Here is a 19,881-nt window from a genome sequence, read left to right as displayed (position 1 = left end):
ATTGCTAATTAAATAAGCCGAGATGGCCTAGTGGTTAGAACGCGTGAATCTTAGCCGATGATCGTGGGTTCAAACGCGGGCAAGCACCACTGAATTTTCATGTGCTTAATTTGTGTTTATAACTCGTCTCCTGCTTCAAGCACAAAGTAAAGCGGTGAAGGAAAACATCTTGAGGAAACCTGCATGTGTCTAATTTCATTGAAATTCTGCCACATGTGTATTCTACCAACCCGCATTGGAGCAGCGCGGCGGAATAAGCTCCAGACCTTCTCCACAAAAGGGAGAGGAGGCCTTAGCCCAGCAGTGGGGCGTTAACGGGCTGTTACTGTACTGTAATTAAGCCTATGTCCTTCCTCGGGGTTCAAGCTTGCTTCATACCGAATTTCATTAAAATCGGTTCAATTATTTAACCGTAAAGGGAAACGGACAGACAGGTAAAATAACTTTCGCATTTATAATATTAATATGGTTTCGTCTTTAAAAAGCTAATTTTGCTTTATACTGTGGTGACAAACAAAATGAAACCACTTGTTTTCAAAAAATTATTAAGCGTCGTTCTTTTTAATGAATAAATTCGTTCCCGATATAAATATATTGATATGTTATAAAATTTCTTAGTTCCTCTCTTTTTACGATACAAAGAACAATCTGACGCAGCGTCTTCCATTCTGAGGCTACGAATTTGGTCATAAATTTGAAAGGGCACGGTAACTTGTAACACAGATTTGGAGAGAATGAGTATGAGCCCGTTTTGTTTGTGAAAGTTAAGTGACATATTGAGACATGTATTATTTTATGTCGTCGTAATTTTTTTTCGATTTACGACAAATTGCCGCTTACAATCTCAAAGTAGACCAATTTAATTTTTTTAAATAATATGTACACGTAGAGCTATTCTGTCTAATTTCCGCACGCTGCTTCGCCTGCTTTTTGAGAAGGCGGCTGGTTTAAACTAACCAATATTCACAACTTATATAAAATGTAAGTTTTATTTTTAAATCCAATCTCAGAGTGTTTGTTGTATAGTATTCCCGTCCCTCTGTAGTATTTTTTTTATTGTTTTGATTTACATTTAATTTGACGCGAATTTTGTAATATTTTCTTGGATTTAGACCTACGTCTGCGTCTGGACTTGAAAATATTCGAAATATTCATTATTATTAAAAAAAAAAAAACAATAATTTAAGTTTGGAAATAATATATCATCGTAACGCAGATAAACTATTATATTAAATACAAAATAAATACTCTTTAAGTGAGTAATATATACATATACGTATGTATATATTCAATAATACGTAAGATATTTGATCATGTGCTTACATCTTAAGCTACGTCATATAAACAATCTTTATTATTATTTCGATTTAAAAAAAAATCATGCGTAAAGTTAGTCAAAGTTACGTGTCGATGCGGAAGCACGTGTCAAACATCGGGGAACGGTTACGCGCGCATCGGGAGGGTTAGAGTTGGTTCACATTATGTCTAGCCGATAGTTATCACTGACCTTGGTCTTAAAATTCACATAAAGATAATATAGATTATACTGGTGGTAGGGCTTTGTGCAAGCTCGTCTGGGTAGGTACCACCCACTCATCAGATATTCTACCGCAAAACAGCAATACTATATTGTTGCGTTCCGGTTTAAAGGGTGAGTGAGCTAGTGGAATTACAGGCACAAGGGACATAAAATCTTAGTTCCCAAGGTTGGTGGCGCATTGGCTATGTAAGCGATGGTTGACATTTCTTACAATGCCAATGTCACTATGGTACATTTTACAATGTTACAACGTTAAATGTTACAATGCCAGTGGTCACCAAACGCCCTTAGACAATGTCTAAGGGCGTTTGGTGACCACTTACGATCAGGTGGCCCATATGCTCGTCCGCCTTCCTATTCTATAAAAAAAAATAGATATCTATATAAATTTTGTTTTGAAAACAGTTATTCACGCAATTCGTCATCTTTAATTTTAAATAATATAAAACTGTTTAAACTCATTTAAATGTAATAAGGTTATCGTAAATTATACAATCGCCTTTAATGTTTCATATTAAAAATATATATGATGATTTCTTTCGCCGGTTCTTATCAAGAAATACCTCATGTTTTATTTACAAATCAGATGAATATTTCATTCACATAATCAGTAATGCTTTTTTCTTAATGTCCGATAGATATCGGAGTACACAGATGTGAATAGTATTATTGAAATGCATCTAACAAATTTGTCGGTACGATAAATGTGTCGGTCGGACCTGATGTAAACCGGTTCTAAGCCGACGGTGTGAATAATGAAAGACTTTACTATTACAGAGAAACATCGGATCGTTTATTTATTCCTAAAAATGTATTTAGTAAGCAATGAGCGCGTACGGTGACTTTTTTACATTTTATTTTTGGTGTTTTAAAATATAAATAAGGAACTCCTATAAAATGTTGTAAGTAATTTGGTCTTGAAAGGATATTATATAGTATAAGCAGTGGCGTAGCTATCGTAGGGCCAGGTGGCGCAGCGCACCAGGGCCCCGGAGCTCAGGGGGCCTTCTTACCTCAGCTTTGAAAAGAGAGGAGCATAAAAGAAAAAAAAAATCTTGTAGACGGTAATTCTGTTAAAAATCGTTTTTTCCCTTTATCATCTGTATAATAAATATTCTTTATTATCATGTGCGTCTTTGTTTATTTATTCCCATTTTCTTCTATTAAACACAGAGATTCTACTCCTCATAAAGACGACGTATGGATTTAGCCTACTAGGGATAAGTTGAACTCACTGTTTATTATTCTTGTTCCTATCTATAATTTTGAAGGCCAATATAAGTTCAAACTACGCGGAAAGATGGGATGAGGGCCCTATTCTTTTCTTACGCACCGGGGCCCTTGTCCACCTAGCTACGCCATTATAAGTAGCAATAGAAAAAAATAACTTCGAAAAATTACTCAACATTTTAATATAATATTTTGATAATAAGTCCGTATCAAAATGTCATATCATTTTGTAATAAAATAAATCACCAAAATGATTTGCATTGCATAAACTGAATCAAATAAAATAAAAATCTTATTATTTAATTCAATTAATTATTTTGTTCTTTATCAATTACATTAGATTTGAACTACCAATGTAAAAAAGAAAATATACTTAAATAGAATTAAATAGAATAATTTAACAGGAATACAAATTTGCTTAAACGCTTAACTTAATGCTAATATTAACGCAAATACTTATAAATACATCTGCATACATACATATATATAAAATACATTAAAAAATTATAAGAACAACTAATAAAAATTAAATTTATTTAAAACTAAATTCTTAACAAAGTACGTAAATTATTTAAGGACATTCATGCGGTTTATCTTAGTAATTAAATACATTAAGCTGTTCATGTTAACGGTACTTCAACATCAGTTACACCGCCTGTCAAAACATTCAAGTTCCTGCTATAAACGTCGTAAATGATTCTATTTCTAAAATTCATTTTGTTTTATAAAACCAACGCACATTCACAAAAGTTCACAAGGATCTATTTTAGTTGTCCGTCATTTGTTGATCAACAAAAATTGATAACGAAAAATTTAAAATCAACAAATAATAAAAGTTGGTAACATTTTATTGCAAGTCCAATGAAAGTGTGTTAAGACGGTAAATTCATTCCGTCTTACGCGTTTGGATCTCGATTTAGTAGTCGACAAGTAAAATCGAATCTAGCCATTTTAACGGAACTCATCCAAAATGTTACCTCGTTTTAGGAACCTTAATTGAATAAAACTGTCTAATTAAAACATCAAATACGTTCTACATTGCTATTCTTGTTTTATAATACATAAATTCGTCATTTTACAAGATCAAATTAGCTTTGACATCATAGTAATTTTATTTTCTCACGTTGTCATTTGTTTTAATGAATAAAAAATAGCTGATTATGCAGTTAATTATCATATTAAATGAACAATTCTAGTATATTTATAATATATTTCGTTCAAATTTTGTAATCAGACGAAAGGTTTTGCTTTTTAGGTTAATTAATCTATAAAGGAGTATTTCCTGAAATAACAAATAGGAAAATTCGGTCGCCCAGGTACTATTCTATATGTATAAGTACGTAAATTAAATATCCATTAAGTATTTTCTTGTGTTTTTTTTGGTTCCTATTTGCCGAAAACTTACAAACATTTTACAAGCAATGTTGCTACGTGTTATTAAAAGATTTGATCTTAATAACTCCATCATGCATTTCTACTTTAAAAACGATAACTAGTGATTATCCATGGCAACAGATTTCGCAATCTCAAAACATATTTTTTGCAGTATCCAGAATTACAAGATTATAGGTAGCCACGAGATCAACGGTACAAATGTAACTGAATTACTGATTTTTTTTAGCTTTTTATTCTCTCCTACGCCCGTGTATTATGGTGAGAATGAAAGAATAAAAAAAAACATAATATAAGTAGGCAACCACTTTTTAATTTTATGATTCGCTTTGAAATGGCGAACGTTTATTAATTTTAATTGACGCTAGAGTTGTATAAAACTCGTCAACGATCCTATGAATTGTTTGAAAGAATTAGTGTCATGACATCACCCTCGTCATTTGTCAGACGCGCACAGAACGTGATATAGGTCTAAGCGCTTATCTGGAACTGCAATTACTTATTGTTTTACGAGACCGAAAAATACACACAGAATCAATACAAACGGAAACTGTATTGTTTGTATTGAATCAAGGTTATAATTATTAGCACCTTTACTTTTCATCTGCTCTGTAAAGATTGATTTTATTAGTTCGAGAAGAATGTCGTCACGGATTGATCGATTACCATGAAAGTTATAATAATAATATCCTGGGACATTTTTCTCACACGCCATCTGATCCCAAATTCAGCTTGTACAGAGCTTGTGCTATGTAAACCAGACATCTGATATACTACATATACTATTTTATGTTGTAAATACATACTTATATAGATAACTACACCCAGACTCATACACAAATATCTGTCCTGGGTGGGAATCGAACCCACAACCTTCGGCGTGAAAGGCTAGCATCCAACAACCATGCCAACCGGCTCGTCAGTTCAAAAAAAAAGTTGGCACATTTATATATTTTTTCATGGAGACGATTTACACTATACTTTATTGTATTCAAATAATTGCTATGACAATTTTTGTATAAATACACACAAGCAGAACGAGACGGACTTTACTAATATACATATAAAAATTAATGTGCCTTTGATTTGCCGTTGCCGTGCCGAAATGCCGTTCATCCAAAAGCGATGGAACTTAGCTGTTGCTTAAGACACTTAATGGTTCCTGGCATAATACCATTGAAATAGTATTAAATAATTTTATTTACAAAATTTTAAGAGGTCTTATAATACATGCAAGGCAATAGCTATTTCAAAATAAATTAAATACCTACTATTCTCCTATTTCCCATTATCTTCACAATGTGTTTTAAGATGTTTTTTTTTACTATTCTATTGTTTTGTTTTTATAAATTTGAATTTAAATAATTCTATACTTAAATCCTAAGCAGAGATAATTCGAATGGATGTAATGTATTAAACATTTTTACTAGTTTTCAAATAATTTGTACAGCGATTCTGTCGCTGGTGACTGGATGGTACCAAGACGGAGGGCCTGCACGAAGCAACTGATAATAATCCCTTCTTTTATTTGTACTAATTGATCACAAATTAGCCATAATTATTTGCATACATTTTAGTGAATTTTAATAAATATTAAGATTGTCAACTTGTAAATCACCGGTACAATAATCAATATATCCTCATTCTTCATCAGACTTGTAGTAATCATAAATACTTAATTTACAATTGGATATTAAAAATCATTTTTAAACTCTTTATTTAAATAAGAACACATAAAATGCAGTTGCAACAGTTAATTTTGATATTTGTGAATTTATAATTGCATAAAATACAAACAGCAATGCGTATGTCATGCCCCAATTGTGTTAAAGAAAGCAATGCGAAATCTTAGACTTCTCGCCTTTCAGCAGATCATGTTAGCTTGGTGTGTAGTGTAATAAAATAACCACCTTGTTAAGAATTATGTTATGTAATTAGAGGCTAGATATCCTTGTTTTACTTTCAGCTTGACTTTTCATTTCATTCTACACCTGTGTTCTGTATTTTCTATTTGTGTACATTTATAATATAAAGTTGATTTGTTTGTTCGAATGCAAATCTCAAGACTGATCGGTTCAATCTGAGTTTTTTTTTTCTTTGGATAGCCCATTACAACCCATCTTTAACCCGAATAAAGATCATATAACATCATGCTACAACCGAAGCCAATGGAACAGTAATATTTAAAGCGGGTAAATTAGCAGGGACCAACTACTATTTAAGAATAAAAAATAATAAACAGCCTGTAAAAGACCCGCTGCTGGGTTAAGGCCTCCTTTTTGAGGGGGAGGTTTGGAGCTTAACCAACCTAAATGCTTCAGACTTACATCCAGTATATTACGAACACAAATTAGAAAATGAAGTTGTTTATTTAACTAGATAAAGTAATATAGTAATAATATTTTTATTATTAAATGTATTGTTTTCTTTGATTTTATTTATTAAAGGATGCTCAACATATTTTTATTGAAGCATAGTTTTCATCATTATAAAGCGAACATTATAAAATCATGTAAAACATATCAAGCAACTTGATGCATAAGTGTGATGGGAATGGTATAATATTAATGGTTTTGTTTAATCTTTATTATATATACAATAAACATAGATAATAAATAAGGGATAAGATAAGCAAACATAAATAAATATTTAAGATTGATAATAATATCCTTACTGAATTTGAATATTAAAACAAATTATTTTACTAGTTAATTATCAAATCACTTAATAACTTTTATCATAATAAACATTGTCTTGCTCAATTTAACAACAAACTAGGATTGAATTTATATCAAAATATTATTAGTTTTTGCCTGTTTTAGATAGGGTTCAGGTCATCGGTAAAAAAAGTATCCTATATCCTTCCTTGAGATTTAAGCTTGCTTCATACAAAAATTCCTGATATTTGGTTCTACGTTTAAACTGTGTAAGTATAACAGACAGACAGACAGTTATTGTATTTATAATATTAGCTGTCAAAACCTATATACACATTTAATAGACATCTCTCTCGCAACAAATAATATAAATATATGTTTCCAATATGATTCAAATATATATATATATATATATATATATATATATATATATATATATATATATATATATGTTCATAATATAATACCCAAAACAAGAATTAGAATTTTACACAGTTTAAGAAACTTAATAAATTAAAATGAGGGACACTTAATAAATTATTTTATTTATATTTATGAGATGAAAGTATTTTAATAAAATTCTAAAATTAATTAATAATGCACATATTTATTTAGATATATATATATATATATTTTATATATGTGCCGAAAATAATAGGTGAGCTTATAATTGTTTTATTTGATTACTATTTTATGATCATTGATATTTGTTGCTATTGAGAAAATATTTATGTAAATTGATTATGAATATATATCTCACACATGTGTTAAGTTTAATTATTTTTAGTAATATTAAATTTCTTTGATAATTATTTTAAGGACTTTTTAGAGAAGCTTAACTTTAAAAAAAAAATGATTTGTTAACTATGACCTATTTGCAGAATTTAGTATCATGAAAGCTGTATTATCATGTTATTCGATAATCCGTCGCCTGTAAAAGTATAGGAGAAAAGTCTATTTGACTTTATCAAGTCGGTGTATTCAGTGCAAGATAAGATAATGTCGCTTCAAAATTACTTAAAACTGAACGAGAAAAATATTTCAACTACGTAACTTTTGAGGCGCGATAAATTGCATCATAATTGGAATCAAACAATCCAGTCAAGGTCTTACTTAAGTATTACGATTGCTTAGACGAGACTGGCGCCAGAACGCTCGCCCCCGTCCGATACATACCTACACAACTGGGCTCCATTTTCCCACAAGATTATCCCACACGGATGATCTGTTTTCAATCAAGTTTCTGTGATGATACCAACTTTCTTAGACATGACAACACACACACACCGCCACTCCCAACTAGAAAACTTTGTCCGAACTTTTCAAATATCACAAAACTTTTTATAAACAATGTTTAACACAACTAACACTACCAGTACTCAACTTTGAAAAACTTTTTTAACTTTCACGTACAAGTTATGTTAAAAAAGTAATAAAAAAAATTAAAACCATTATCACGGACAGTAGCGAAACCAAACTACAAACAACTTCAAACAACTAACAAGATGACATGAAGCAGCGGCGCGCACGACGTGCGGCTTACCACAGATAACATACTATAACTTCATGAAATCACAGAATCTATAGAACGTAACTATTATCACTGGCGCAATTTTTTAAAAATAGTCTAGAAGCTGTAGTCGTAAAAACTACGCTATGTGTGTTACACTTATACAAGCTTACTTATTTCATCTTCCTGCCTTAATATATTGTGTCTTTTATAGTTACTAAAAATGATTCTATTGCAAACAGGTACAAGACTAACCAGTAGTCCTTGTTGTAATATACCTTTTGCTGAATTGATATTAAATTTTTACACTAATATTTTTTAATATTCTGTAATAAGAGCAATATGTCTGAACAATTCCATGCCCGATTGCATAGTCACGCTGACTATGAGCACTAATCGCTACTTTATAAAATATTATCAGCAGAATACACACACTTTATCCAGTCCGAGCAAATAATGTGACTTACTTCTAATCTATTTCATATATTATTTATAGTTCTAGTTCTATTTCATATTAGCATACATAAATTCCGTATGTATTCTACCATAGTAATATCATAATTTCAGTATTATACAAAAACACGTTAAATGTTTATCTTTTGAAATACACATTTAAGAGATGTCAAGAACAATTTTATTAAGTTTCATAATCATACCTTATACCTAATCATACTTGCTCATTCTTTAAATCCACCATATTATTATTTTATGATAATGATTAATGGGTTACAGGCTATGGTACTCACATTTGCTATGATTGAGATGTATTTCAAACGGGCCGGTCCGATATGGGGGCACGTCGCCGATTTCCACAATCCATGTAAGCTGGCGTTGGCGTAGCGGTGACGGTAGTGCCATCTCGTAGTGGTTTTGAACATTACAATGAACACAAATGTTTCCTACCTATCTTTCACGGTACAATTTCTCACCCATACTGTTTCCTCACTAGATGTCACTACACAATTTAAAATTCACATTTCACGATAAAATTATTCTATTCAAAACAATAGCATTAATTTACACAAGCGCACAATTTGGATATCCTAAAATAAGGGTTTTCGGCATTTTATTAACATTTTGTAGTGGTTTAGGTTTTTAATTTTTTGGAGAAAGTCTACTTGTAGTTACTGTAGTACTACAGACATATTATGATATATTTTTTAGAGATTCTTATATGATATATTTTTTACAATTTGCGGTTCATAAAAAGAAAAATGAATAGTTTGTATAAAAGTTATAGTATATGGATTTAATGATATATTGTCACTTTATAATATTTTATATATTACATTAACATTTATAAAAATGTTTAAGATTTGTTTAACTATTAAAAGCACGCTATGTCGCGTGTCCCTACTTCCCTGCGCTCTTGCAAAAATATAGGCACTTTCGCCGATGGCGCATGGCGGCGAGTTTAATAAAATGTGGCCCTTTGCTTTATTTGTGCTATTTTATCTGCTATCCGGCTATTTTAAGCGTGGTTCACCTTGAGACTGAATCCTCGAACCCGAGGCTACTCCTTGCTCCTACGAAATTACTTGTGTCTATTTGCATGGTATATTATAGTTCGATGCTATTCCTTTTATAAATTGTATTTGTGTTATTTAGAAATTCAAATTTAAATTTAAGAACGTAGGAAATTAAAAAAATAATAATTAAATGAATTAGTATAAGGAACTGCTACATTTATTTCATTTTTAAAACATGCCGAAAAAATCGTTTACCTATAAAATATAATGTCGACTTTCGAAAATATTTAGGTGTGCATATTTTTGGCAATCCTTTTCAAATAATACGTTTACGTGTTAACATGTAAGTAATAAAATAGTTATTTATGTGTTATTATTGTTATGTTTATTTTTATTATATCATATCAGATTACGAAATGACCAGTAGGCTTTATAAATTCCTATCTTGATCTTATTATAATAATTCCTGCCCTTCGCGCCCTGTAATAACATATAGAATTAAAAAAATATCTACGTCTATAAATTTTTATGGAAAATTATCTGTAATTTTAAAACAACATGGTAATCTATTGCTCTTTTACTGTATGAAGAAATACCAACACCATTCTTTTTTCATTCGCTTTATTTTATTTTATTTGGGGAGTACTATTCTAAGCCGGTACTCCACGGCGTGGAGTACCGGCTTAGAATAGTACTCCCCCAATCTCATCCCGTGGGTGTCGTAAGAGGCGACTGAGGGACGGGGAAAAGGGGGGATGGGCAGCAGCGTCCCCCCTCCCATAAACATCTTACCCCCTACTGCGCTCGCCAACACGCCTGCCCAGCGCGGCGAGTATGGGCAAACCCCTCCCTAAATGGCAGATGCGCCCAAAAAAAGGCCCCCAGTTACCGGCAAGCCCGCTAGGCCCGACCAAGGTAGCGGTCGCGGTATCGGCAGGGCAGGGGGTGCTAAGAATCACCGGTTCACGGCAGGCTACCGTATAAAACGACTGAAAATGGCAACGTATAATGGACGCTCGATGAGGCTGGACCATCACCTCGCCGAATTAGAAGTAGAGTTAAGTCATATAAACTGGCATATACTGGGGTTATCTGAAGTCCGAAGACAGGGGGAGGACACGATAACTCTAGAGTCCGGTAACTTACTCTACTTCCGCGAAGGTGATAACCTCTCCCAGGGTGGTGTCGGTTTTCTAGTCAAAAAGGATCTCATTAGCAGCATTGTGGAAATCAGTAGTGTGTCGAACCGGGTAGCGTACCTTGTCCTAAAACTTTCCGACAGGTACTCCCTGAAGGTTGTACAGGTATATGCGCCAACTTCGACATACTCTGATGATGTGGTCGAAGCGATGTACGAGGACATCGCAAAGGCCCTCAACGACACCTCGAGGGCCCACTACAATGTTGTTATGGGAGACTTTAATGCTAAAGTGGGAGTACAAGATAGCGGTGAATCGAAAGTCGGACCTTACGGCTTGGGCTGCAGAAATCACAGGGGGCAAATGCTGGTAAACTTTCTCGAAGCGCAGGGGCTTTTTTTGATGAATTCTTTCTTTCAAAAGAAGCCTCAGAGGAGGTGGACCTGGCGAATCCCCGATAACGTGACAAGGAACGAGATAGACTTTATCATTTCGAATAAAAGGCACATATTTAGAGATGTTTCAGTGATCAACAGGTTTAATACCGGAAGTGATCACCGCTTGGTTCGAGGCACTCTAAATATCAACTTAAAAGCCGAAAGATCGAGAATGATGAGGTCTACTCTCCGACCTACCATGCTCCAAGCTGCTCAAGGCTCCGAAAAGTTCCAAATGGAACTTCAAAATCAGTTCACCGCGTTGGAAACCATAAGCAGCATTGATGAGAGAACCGACACGCTGGTCAAAATACTGCAAAACACATCCCGCAAGTGTTTTCCGCCACAGAGAAGAGACAACGCACCAAAACTCTCTGCTGAGACACTCGAGCTCATGAGAAAACGACGAGAACTACCATCGTTTTTGTCAGATAAGGTCTTAAACCGAACTATAAAAACGCTGACGCGACGCGATCTCCGACGCTCCAATACCCGTGCCATCAAGGCTGCGATTGAGCAAAATCGGGGATCGAAAGTGTTCGCTCGCAAGTTTGGGAGGCCGCGTCTGACAAAACTTAAAACTGAAAATGGTGGGGTCGTTACCTCTAGGCCTGAGATTATCGGAGAAGTAGAGAGGTTTTATGGGCAGTTGTTCTCTTCAAGATCGGATAAACCCATGGGAATCAGTATTGATGACCAGCGCGCCCCTCTTATGCGCCATTACTCCGAGGAGCTCCCGGTCGTTGACCAAGGAGAGATTAGGGCGGCTCTAGAACAGCTTAAAAACAACAAATCTCCGGGAGATGACGGAATCACAACAGAGTTGCTTAAGGCAGGCGGGACTCCGGTCCTGAAAGAGCTAGCAAGCCTCTTTAATTCCGTCATCCAACATGGCAAGACCCCGGAAACGTGGAGCGGGAGTGAGGTGGTACTGTTTTTCAAGAAAGGTGATAAAACCCTCTTGAAAAACTACAGACCAATCTCCCTCCTGAGTCACGTGTATAAGCTGTTCTCAAGAGTCGTCACGAACCGTCTCGCCAGACGACTTGACGAGTTCCAGCCCCCAGAGCAAGCCGGCTTTCGATCAGGCTACAGCACCGTGGACCACATCCATACTGTTCGGCAGATTGTGCAGAAGACCGAAGAGTACAATCAGCCGCTGTGTATGGCATTTGTGGACTACGAGAAAGCCTTCGACTCCATCGAAACCTGGGCAGTGCTCGACTCATTGCAGAGATGTCATATCGATTGGAGATATATCGAGGTACTGAGATGTCTGTACAACGCCGCTACAATGACTGTCCACATCCAGGACTGTAAGACGAAGGCGATCCAATTGCGCAGAGGGGTGAGACAGGGGGATGTAATATCTCCGAAACTGTTCACCAACGCGTTGGAAGACGGTTTCAAAACGCTGGATTGGACTAGGTATGGAGTCAATGTAAACGGCGAGTACATCTCACACCTTCGATTTGCCGACGATATCGTCATCATAGCAGAGTCGCTGGAACAACTCACCGAAATGCTGCGTAGCCTAGGCGAGTCTTCCCGGTGTGTCGGTCTCGGTATGAACTTGGACAAGACCAAGGTCATGTTCAATAGGCATGTCGTGCCGGGACCGATATACGTCGAGGGGAAACCTCTCGAAGTTGTTAGTGAATATACCTACCTAGGACAGATAATACAAGTCGGGAGGAACAACTTCGAGAAGGAAGCCGATCGAAGAATTCGCTTGGGATGGGCAGCATTTGGCAACCTTCGTCAAGTCCTCAAGTCGTCTATACCGCAATGTTTGAAGACGAAAGTCTTCAACCAATGCGTCTTACCTGCCATGACATACGGTGCCGAAACGTGGACACTAACTGCGGGACTAGTCCACAAATTCAAAGTCGCTCAGTGTGCTATGGAGCGAGCTATGCTCGGAGTATCTTTGAAGGATAAGATCAGAAATGAGATTATCCGGAAAAGAACCGGAGTCACCGACATAGCTTGCAAAATTAGCAGGCTGAAGTGGCAGTGGGCTGGTCACGTATGTCGTAGGACCGATGGCCGTTGGAGCAGACGAGTCCTAGAGTGGAGACCGCGAATCGGCAAGCGCAGCGTAGGGCGCCCTCCAGCCAGGTGGACCGACGACCTTAAGAAGGTGGCGGGCACCAACTGGATGCGGAAGGCGGAGGACAGGGAGCTTTGGCGCACCTTGGGAGAGGCCTATGTTCAGCAGTGGACAACGATTGGCTGTTGATTGATTGATTGATTGATTGATTATTTTATTTTATTTTTGGAGAGTAGACGTGCAAATGGGCCACCTTATGAGAAGTGTTGGTAGGCAAAAAGATTTGTCTATAGAAAGCCCGAACTCCAAGTAACGGGATCATTGAATGATCAAGGTTTAAGCCGTGTTTACTAAAACAACAAAAAGTTTGTCAGTGAATGTTCTAGATTCCAGAACCTATAGAATTCCTCTGTAACCTTAACAAAACTCAATACATTGTGAATACTTGAATGGGAAATACCCGATAAGATACAACCATTGATAAATTCTTAAGCAAATATCTTGAGTCTAAATGCCACATTTAAGTCGTTCTAATGTTTGCACTACGATTTATTATATATTGTATACATATTAAGTATTTATTATGTAATTTTTAGGTAGTTTTTGATCAGGCCCGTCTGGTTAGATATCACACACATATCATATATTCTACCGCCAAACAGCAGTAGTTAGCATTGTTGTGTTCGAGTTGAAGGGTGATTGAGCCAGTGTAACAAGCACAAGGGACATAACATGTTAGTCCCCAAGGTTGGTAGCGCTTTGGTAATGTAAGAAATGGTTAATATTTATTATAGCGCCAATGTCTTTGGGCGCTTGTGACCAATTAGCACCAGGCGGCCCATTTGCACAACCGCCTACCTATTTTGTTAAAAAAATATATTGTCTTCACTGGTGGCAATGGGCTGGTTAATTTTTTAGCCAGAGAATCGGAATTCAATGAAGAAATACTGGCTACCATTCCAAGCGGTTATGTATTGCACGGTACGATTTTTATTTTTATGTTCATATTCTTATTTAAGTCTTCATATTGAATGTATAACAAAACATTTTGATAAATTAATTAAACAAATACCACAATGAAAGATCTACTTAAAAAATCCTAATACAATTAAGCTAGCACTAGTTCTATTTTATGCTAATTTCTCATAACATGCATATGACTTTAAAGTTAAATATCAACATAAAATTTCCGTTTTTGCGTTAAAAATTTTAAAAAATAAAACATTTACATAATCTTAAAACTGTTTGCCTTTTGAAATGTTCGTTCCTTTTACCGATGTCATCGTACATGTTGACTTTTATTTTTCAGATATTTTGCTTCACGTTACTGTTTAAATCATAATCAAGAGCCACTCGGCGCTGGAACACCTTGATCAAAGCTCAAAGCCAAAACACGAGAGCCATAACACTTATCATAGATTATTTCAATAGCGACAGCGATTAAAATGTTAAGTTACCAGTAGAGCAGAATAGTCACCATTAGCCCGTGAGTATCCTACCGGCTAACTCTTAATCAAGTATTAAGCGCAACCATCGATGCCATTAATAGGTACTTAGAACTTTATCCAGTACAAGAAAAACGTCAACAAAAGCTCTACTAAAGACATAAAACTCTGCCAAATTCTTGACATAGCATGTATTTTACTAATTACGCAGGTGTTTCTTTTTTTTTTATAGAATAGGTAGGTGGACGAGCATATGGGCCACCTGATGGTAAGTGGTCACCAAACGCCGTTAGACATTTGCACTGTAAGAAATGTCAACCATCGCTTATAGCCAATGCGCCACCAACCTTGGGAACTAAAATTGTATGTCCCTTGTGCCTGTAATTACACTGGCTCACTCACCCTTCAAACCGGAACACAACAATATCAAGTATTGCTGTTTTGCGGTAGAATATCTGATGAGTGGGTGGTACCTACCCAGACGAGCTTGCACAAAGCCCTACCACCAGTAAATTTTTAGTTTCTTAATTTTTTACATTGATCTTGTAATTATTGTTTGAATTATGAATGGATAACAAATTAGCTGATTTATTTTCTATTAATATATTTATATTTTAGAAAGTGTTGATTTTCAACGGAGTTGACGTAGTTTAAGACAAGTTAAAAAAAGAGAAAGATCCAAATTCTCGTACGCTTCATCTAAGTGTACTAACAAAATTAGTATACCGTCAAAATTTGTTGAAACTTTTTCCCATAGGAAAAGAAATAGTACGGAACCCTTTTACACGCGGGCCCGACTTGAACTTGACAGGTTTTTTATAAACAAGTTTTACTTGTGTCACATTAAAATTATCAATTTGTATAGTTAAATATTTATTTGTTTTATAAAATTGTATACCTTTGTACGTGTTGATGTATTTACCACTGGTGAATCTTAAATAAAAAAAATAAAATAAAAAAAAAATAAAACTTAATTATAAATTACCAACTACGCTTTGTACATAACAAAAACATATGAATTTCGCACGCAACAATTCAATTTAATAGCTGAACATATAGAAATATGTTCAGCTATTAAATTGAATGCTGTGTTGTACGATTGTGAAGACGCAATGCGCTTGAGAGCTATTAGGGACAGTCGTCTGCGTTTGCGCAACTGATTGTAATAAGGAAAACGTTAAAGGGAAATGTTTTGACAATTATGACTTTACGTTATTTGTTTATATATATATAATTCATGTATGGATTACATAATCCATTCATTATTAAGAGTTTAAATTCTGAGATTTACTTTATAATGAATATTGAAATTTTTGTATAAATAACAAATATGAAAAGATATATACGGTTAAGAATAGTACTCGTTTATACAAACGTAGTTATGTATAATACGTTATAATTATATAAAATTACATGTTTTTTAAATGGAACTTAAGTAAAAATACAGCGAGAGAAATTTCGTGCAACGTTTCTTTAATTAATGCTTTACAATGAAACGTTTTTGACACATCAAAGACTGAATTTTAAGTCTATATTTCTAAAGCATTGAATAATCGCCGGTCTTGCCGTTCGCATACGCCGAACTCACGAGAAGTGCAGTAATGAGGGTGCGGGAGCAAGAGGAGGGGGGCTAAGATTAACTGACATTTTGTGCCTGTTTTAGATCTGTGCGACAGCAACACATGATAGAGCTTTCCAATTACAAGAAAGTTTAAAATACTATTAACTGAACTTTAATTGACTTTTTATATTATTGGCATTTATTGAATTTAGAATTATACATTTTATAACAAATATAATTTATAGGTATGCCTTTGTATATGTGCAACCATTTAGTGTTACAACCATAATTGGTTAATATTTATTTTATACGTTACAATATAATACAAATTTTAGACTCGCCACAGCCGCTCGATTGTGAATGACTTTGAAACGACCATCTTCCAAGCAAATTTTCGCAATTATCTTACTACAAATTATTTACCAAAATCCTCCCGTCTGTATGGCTGAACACTATGAACTCACGGAAAAGTTTAGATTTAGAATTCGATAAGATTTTGCGTAAATTGACTGAAATATTACAAGTACTGTTGAAGATGTCGGAAAAAAATCATGACAACTGGGAGCGTTATTGGCGTACGCCAGTAGGAGTATTATTTATACATATATAAAATATATATGGGTATTTCGATAAAAACGTTGTATGTAGACTCTTATTCTACGAAAATTTCCATTTAAGAAATATTTTGTTCTAGGATAATTCTAGCAATACCTACAATTACTAATATTCTTATTTTCCCCTCCAGTTAAGCAGACATACATTAGTAAGGGGTGTGGACGACAATAGCCCAGCTGGGCTGCCGTTGAACTATTGGCGTTTGATATAAATTCCCAATAGTTTTCAAAGAAACTTAAGTCGACACTCAAGTTGACATATAGTTTATACTAGATTCTAACCAACTTCAGAAAAACTATGAGTTTCTCAATTAAATCGTATTTTAAATATTTGTTACCCCAGAACTCTTTAATTTATGAACGATTTAGAAAATTATTTTTTTAGCTTGGAAGCTTATTCTTGTTTGGTCTCATTGAAGTTTTATTGGGTTTAAAAAAAGGAATAAAAATTATAGGCTCGAACTCGAAAGCAGGTTTTGTTTTTTAAACAGATAATTATGTTTCAGAATCTAATTACAAAATTAATCTTTAATTAAATAGGAATTATCCGATGAATTAAAATACTGTTAGCATAATGAAATGTTTAGTTCAAAATGTTATACAAAATGTGTATCTTTCCTGCTAATACTATTCTTATAATAAATATTGAAGTTAACTTCATTTTATGATAAATAAAATCTGCAATTATTTTAAGCTAAATTAATTAAAATTGGAACTTGATTGTATCACAAGTTCGTACAAAAGGAAAGTATCGTGTATTGTATGAAATTTAAGGTAGGTATGTGTGCTAGTGTTATAAATATTTAGTGCTTAGGTATTTGTAGTTACAAGGAGAGAGCTAGCACGACAGTGAATAACATTTGTCTTATGTATAGTCAAGAAAATACAGAAATATTGTATAGAACTCGTAATATGAGTATGTTTATATATAATATATGTATGTATTATAGCCTGTTTGGGACATTGCATTACAGCACTATATAATTTTCATATTGTATATTATTAAAAGGATTTAATTTTACGACGAATTTATCCAGTGGACAAACATTTGACCAATCACATACTCCTGAATTTTTACTTGTATTTATAATTTTCAACCGCGCGGTGGAAGGGGGAGGGGGTTTTATATACCCTATGTGCTTTTCTGTATCTCTGACAATTTGTATGCCATTTCGTGATGATCAGTTGAGTGGTTAAGACGCAAAAGACACAAACACAAACTCAAAGTTGATATGAGTTCTTACTTCTTAATTAATAACACTATATCGTGAATGTTTTTTTAATAATCATTTTAAGTTATGTCACTTAAATACTTAAGACGCAAATATGTATGAGTGGAGTCGTTCAAGTGAAGTTAACTGTGAAAAACGGGCGCTTGAATTCCGCTAAGTCAGCGCCGGTTACTTAGAAGAAGTTAGACATATTTTAACCAAACATATCTCTAAAGGTGATATCAGATACATTCACTCTAAGAACGTTCATTCAAGTGATTATTTATTCCTAAACCGAAAGCCAATATGAAATATCGTTGGATCGGTTCACTAATAAATTTGTTTGTCACTTTTGTTTCGTTTTCTTATTTAGACGTGTATCTTTGAAAAGCAAAATGAACGAAATACGAACTGTCCGATTCCAACATTATATATCATTCAATCTTATATACTTGCACAGGTGAGTTTTATTTTAAAGCAATTCAAATGCTGTTAAAATTGAATAATAAACGTTTACGGAGTATAGAAACAAGTGATATACGGGTATTGCTCTAAAAGCTTAATTGAATTATACACTTTGCACAAATGCAGTTAGCTAGAAAGTAACCGGTGAAATTATTATAATTTTTTTTACAAAAAAAAAAGAATAAAAAAGTAATGTGACAGCGTGTGAATGTCCCACAGCTAAGACTTCTTCTCTCTTTGAGGAGGTTCTTCCACCACGCCACTCGAATGCGAGTTGGTGGATATACATATGGAAGTATTTCAGTGAAATCAGACATATGCATGTTTCCTAATGACGTTCTAAGATGAGATGAATTATAAACACAAATTAAGCACATGAAAATTCAGTGGTGATTGTGTGTGGCTGTGTTTTAACTCCGCGGTCATCGGTTAAGATTCAAGCGTTCTAACCACTGGGCAATCTCGGCTCTTACACAAAATAATATTTACAAACCAAATAACGTATTTACATACGATGTTTACATGTATTTTTATATGACAAACTTAATTACATTTAACTATACAAAAAAACTGAATTAAAAGGTTGATTGCGTTTTTAACCTTAAGGCATATAGTAACCAGGTACAGGTTTTTAAATGTATTCTTGAAGTGGGATTTTTGATAGATTTCAACTTTATTGTCCATGCTCATGAACAATCGATCCTTCGGTCCGACCTTCCACCCACCAGACAAGGTATGCACGCATGCCGAGATAATATACAAGGTTGTGAAAACCTACACATTAATCTGTAATGTATAATTAGGATCTTTGCAATAGTAATATTAAAATATATGGTGTTAATCTTAATAAGACCAAAAATTATATTGGCATTTTTTAAATAGGTACATTCTGTCATGATTAAGTAATTTTGGTTACATTTTCATCTTAATGTACATTATACCCGGAGCTCTTAAATAATATATTCTGAAACGTCTTGGAAATACCTCTAAAAATATTACATGTATTTATAGTTAATTAGGTTTTACCTAATTTCCTTTACTTTTAATTAGTACTCATATTTCATTAGTTACAAAAAAAAACAATTCATTTCATTATTATAATATTAACGATGCAGCAGTATGAAGATAATGATAAAATTGGTAATAATATAAAGGGTA

General features: G+C 34.2%; 1 protein-coding gene across 2 annotated transcripts in view; it reads right to left on the bottom strand.

Annotated features, from left to right (window-relative positions):
* Positions 1–8,295, bottom strand: part of LOC126776464 (dystrophin, isoforms A/C/F/G/H) — a 568,446-nt gene extending 560,151 nt beyond the window's left edge. For both annotated transcript variants that reach the window (XM_050498980.1, XM_050498981.1), the window contains exon 1: positions 7,996–8,295. In XM_050498980.1, coding sequence (XP_050354937.1) covers positions 7,996–8,014 — 19 coding nt within the window. In that variant the 5' untranslated portion in view covers positions 8,015–8,295. The remainder of the gene's footprint in view (positions 1–7,995) is intronic.
* Between the last annotated feature and the right edge of the window lie 11,586 nt (positions 8,296–19,881).

This window comes from Nymphalis io, chromosome 20 (assembly GCF_905147045.1).
Source record: "Nymphalis io chromosome 20, ilAglIoxx1.1, whole genome shotgun sequence".
Classification (NCBI taxonomy): domain Eukaryota; kingdom Metazoa; phylum Arthropoda; class Insecta; order Lepidoptera; family Nymphalidae; genus Nymphalis; species Nymphalis io.
Note: the sequence above shows the minus strand (reverse complement) of the source record. Positions and strands in the feature narration are given on the sequence as shown.